The 4,508-nt window shown below is 38.2% G+C and overlaps 1 protein-coding gene across 1 annotated transcript in view; it reads left to right on the forward strand.

The window, feature by feature from the left end:
* Positions 1–938: 938 nt before the first annotated feature.
* LOC104945838 (cyclin-dependent kinase 18) overlaps positions 939–4,508 on the forward strand; it is a gene marked incomplete at its 5' end in the record, with an annotated part of 7,658 nt that continues 4,088 nt past the window's right edge. Inside the window, 2 exons of the mRNA XM_010771561.1 lie at positions 939–1,001; positions 3,180–3,294. Coding sequence (XP_010769863.1) covers positions 939–1,001; positions 3,180–3,294 — 178 coding nt within the window. The remainder of the gene's footprint in view (positions 1,002–3,179; positions 3,295–4,508) is intronic.

The raw sequence follows: 4,508 nt of genomic DNA on the forward strand, positions 1-4,508 counted from the left end.
TTAATAGAACAATAATGTCATTGTTAGCTAATGAATGTTTCCATGCTGAACAACGGCAACATGACAACGTTTTCATTGGTCCCTCTTCTTTAGAGAAGACCAGGAAATGATGGATACACGGATCGTGTTCAAATCAATAGGCACGCAATGACTCTAAATAATAATGATCACGCCACCAAACACACATTCAAACTAAAGGAACCAGCCTGTTTGGAAAATGTGAGAAGTAGAAAGTACAGGTATTTGTATTCAACATGTAAGAAGTAGAAAGTACAGGTATTTGTGTTCAACATGTAAGAAGTAGAAAGTACAGGTATTTGTGTTCAACATGTAAGAAGTAGAAAGTACAGGTATTTGTGTTCAAAATGTAAGAAGTCAAAGTAAAAAGTCGTCAGAAAAATAAGTAGTGGAGTAAATTACTGATACCAGAAAAATGTACTTAAGTACAGAAACGAAGTATTTGTACTCCACTAATTCCCACCTCTGCTAATAACCTGCCTATAAAGTGTTCAAATCCCAGTGGTTGTCTATCCTCTCATATCGACTGCTGTCATGCTTATCTGATCTCATTAACTATACATCCCATATTAGTTGGCTCTTTGTTTGACCATCCATTTGCCGGATTACCCTTGAGCCAAGTCCCGGCTCATATTACAGATCTCATTTCCTACTCTCAGCAAATTACTACTGCTCTTATCTCTTATCCTTCCTGTTGTTATTTCGGTCCTTTTGTATTAATATTATAATGAATCCATTTCTCTGATGATTCCCCCAGTTCTCCATTACCGTAATAGGCTTTTATTTTCTGCCTGGAGTAAAAGAAAGATTTGCGCTTAATGAACACGAGAAAAACATGAAGTAATGAGTGCAAAATTATCTTTTAAATGTTCCACAGTGATACAGAATCAGTCAACGATTAATCTACCTCTTCATTTTGTCTACAGTCCGACATAGGCTTCGGGAAACTGGAGACGTACGTGAAGCTCGGCAAACTGGGAGAGGTACGTCTCTGCCGATACTATTTTTCAGACGGTGGATGTTGATGTTAACTCCAAGTTAAAGCGAACATCTTCAGACACAAATTAAGCATGTCACTGGTTTGCTGATCACAGGTTGTTTGCCAGTGTTCATTATACTTATCAAGACTTTGGTGAGTCAAGGCCCTCAGGAGACTGGATCCTGTCAACATGTGTACAACACTTAGGTTTGTTTATATGTCAACACAGTACAAGCTATTAACCATGTGTGCAATAGTTAGAAATAGAGTTAGGAGGGTTAGTTTAAAAATCTAATCCGTTACAATTTCTAGTTACATGTCAAAAATGTAAAAGTTAAATCCTTTTCGTTACTTTTGGACTACCTAATTATTAAATGCAATGCAAATAAATCCAAGAGGAAAATAAATTGCATTAACATGCTTTAAACATAAGTGTATTAAATAAGACAACATGTGACCTTAGAAAAGAAGAAGATATTATTTTATTGACTATATGCTCTTTGGTTTTTACTAACATGGTAATCCCCTATTTGTTTATGTAACTGTAAGGGAATACTTTAGTTTTTTTCAATCCTGATTATGTAATCGTGTCACATGCATGTTAAGCAGAAGCCAATGCACCTAAATCCCTCAGCATTTATCTGACAGCCCTCTGAGGAGTCAGGAATGAATAATGACAGAATCCGTCCGCCTTAGTTCCGGTCACAAGACTCAGCAGCAGATAACAGCGGTGGTGAAGGATCGAAGAGAGATGCTTTTGTTGTCAATTATCATGAACTGAGGCTCTCAAAGGCACCGTTTATATCCAGCGAGAGACAACCATCTGAACATGTGGCAATTATGAAATGTATCTTATCCGCTGATGTTTATTTCTCAATATCCGAATATTTTAGTGTTGGCATTTTAAGCTCACTTGCAATAGTTGCTATAAACATACGACTTGACTTGAATAAAAATTATGTGATGGGTTCATGGGTTTTTTGCTTCAGCTAAGAAGCGTTCGACTGAAACGTAACTTAAAATGACGGCAGCACTGATCGAGGTTTTCTGTAACTGTCCAAGTCTGTTCATTTTCTTTCCCATTAACCAGTCTTTAGACACTGCAGAGCCCATGCTGTGTTCCTGTTAGTGTTTACTTCCTGTCTGTCTTCTTCTGCTGTTCCCTTTAGTGTTTACTTCCTGTCTGTCTTCTTCTGCTGTTCCCTTTAGTGTTTACTTCCTGTCTGTCTTCTTCTGCTGTTCCCTTTAGTGTTTACTTCCTGTCTGTCTTTTTCTACTGTTCCCTTTAGTGTTTACTTCCTGTCTGTCTTCTTCTGCTGTTCCCTTTAGTGTTTACTTCCTGTCTGTCGTCTTCTGCTGTTCCCGTTAGCGTTTACTTCCTGTCTGTCTTGTTCTGCTGTTCCCTTTAGTGTTTACTTCCTGTCTGTCTTCTTCTGTTGATTTCTCTGGCATCCAGCTCTCTATTTTTTAACCTCTTTCCTCCTCTTGCACTCTTTTTTTCTTCTCTTTACTGGGGAAAGTTTAGCTATAATGAATCCAACGTTACGTGCTCTCAACAAATATATAAACAAATATTCCAGGGTGTTTTCTGATGAACAAAACTAAGGTTTGTTGTCCACAGCTGACGTTAAATTGACCGGACTTCTTTCTGCGGATTGATATGTCTGCATATAGTCCCTTGATCCTCCTAAGCAACAGTCTGTTAGCGAGTATTAACAAGCTCTGATGTTCAAATTGACCAATCAGAATCCAGTATTCAGATATGTTGTGTAATAATCAGAAATGATCATATCCCTGAAAAAATAAATATGCATTAACTGCATTTATTAAATCAAATCCTGATTGAGAAGCTTGAATCACATTGACACGTAGTTTGTTGAGGCTTGTCATGGATGACAGCTTTTTAAACTAATAATCTAATTCAGTAAGATGGAATACATTATCTGTTTTTAATTTATGTTAATGTGCTGGGGATGATGAAACGGATTCCAATCCAATCAATGTAGTAATTATGTTGCTATTAATAGAAAAAAAAGACATTTGATTAAAAGCTTTTTAGAATATTCGATTACCTGTGTGTGTGTGTGTGTGTGTGTGTGTGTGTGTGTGTGTGTGTGTGTGTGTGTGTGTGTGTGTGTGTGTGTGTGTGTGTGTGTGTGTGTGTGTGTGTGTGTGTTCATAGGGGACATATGCCACAGTGTTCAAAGGGAGAAGCAAACTCACAGAGAACCTGGTGGCGTTGAAGGAGATTCGGCTGGAGCACGAGGAGGGAGCGCCGTGCACTGCTATCAGAGAGGGTACAGACACACACACACACACATTGATTTGTTTTCCGGTCCAGGGTTGATGACCTCGGGCGGATAATATTTCAATTTAGTCTCAAGGTGGGACAGCAGCACATTTTAATCTTTCACTGAAATGGAGCTTGGTTATTGCCCTAGCTCAGGAGGTAGCTGTGTTATTAATGCATGGTCGATCCTTCATCTGGATTTAAAAAATAACTGATGCAGATGTAACACCTTTATACATCCAATGCATTATAGTGTATACATTATATATTATTTGAACTAACTATGAGAGTGTTGCCTATTTAATTATGTTGTATTCTGTACACATTTCACCTAGAGATTATTTAACTTGAGTTGTTTAAATGTACCGTCATTCTGATATCTATTACCTCAAGCCTATGTGTCTCAAATGTATACTGCATACTTTGTGTACGCTGTAAAAGTTGCAAAATAAAGGATACTCAAGAGCCACTATGCAAAAAAAAACATTTTTACCGACATTGTAATCCTGCTAATAATCCCCAAACATTAGCAATTGTAACACTAATATGATTTCATCTTTTTTGTCATGACTGTAAAGCAAAGCAAGGCATGGCAAGTTTATTTATATAGCCCCTTTCAACACAAGGCAATTCAAAGTGCTTTACAAAAATGAAAGAAATTAAGAGCATCAAGAAACATGAATAACAAAGGTACATGAATAAAGGAATATACACTGAACAAAAATATAAACGCAACACTTTTGTTTTTGCTCCCATTTCTCATGAGATGAACTCAAAGATCTAAAACATTTTCTACATACACAAAATAACCATTTCTCTCAAATATTGTTCACAAATCTGAAAAAATCTGTGATAGTGAGCACTTCTCCTTTGCCGAGATAATCCATCCCACCTCACAGGTGTGGCATATCAAGATGCTGATTAGACAGCATGATTATTGCACAGGTGTGCCTTAGGCTGGCCACAATAAAAGGCCACTCTGAAACGTGCAGTTTTGCTTTATTGGGGGGGTCTGGGGGGGGTCCGAAAACCAGTCAGTATCTGGTGTGAGGGTTAGGGTTAGGGTTAGGGTAATGTTGTGAATCGAGTGGCCTGTGTTCGTCATCCATAACATACGCCTGCCCATACCATAACCTCACCACCACCATGGGCCACTCGATTCACAACATTACCCCAATCCTAACCCTCACACCAGATACTGACTGGTTTTCGGACCCCCCC

The sequence above is a fragment of the Notothenia coriiceps genome, unplaced genomic scaffold, assembly GCF_000735185.1.
Source record: "Notothenia coriiceps isolate Sejong01 unplaced genomic scaffold, NC01 NC01_scaffold00010068, whole genome shotgun sequence".
Classification (NCBI taxonomy): domain Eukaryota; kingdom Metazoa; phylum Chordata; class Actinopteri; order Perciformes; family Nototheniidae; genus Notothenia; species Notothenia coriiceps.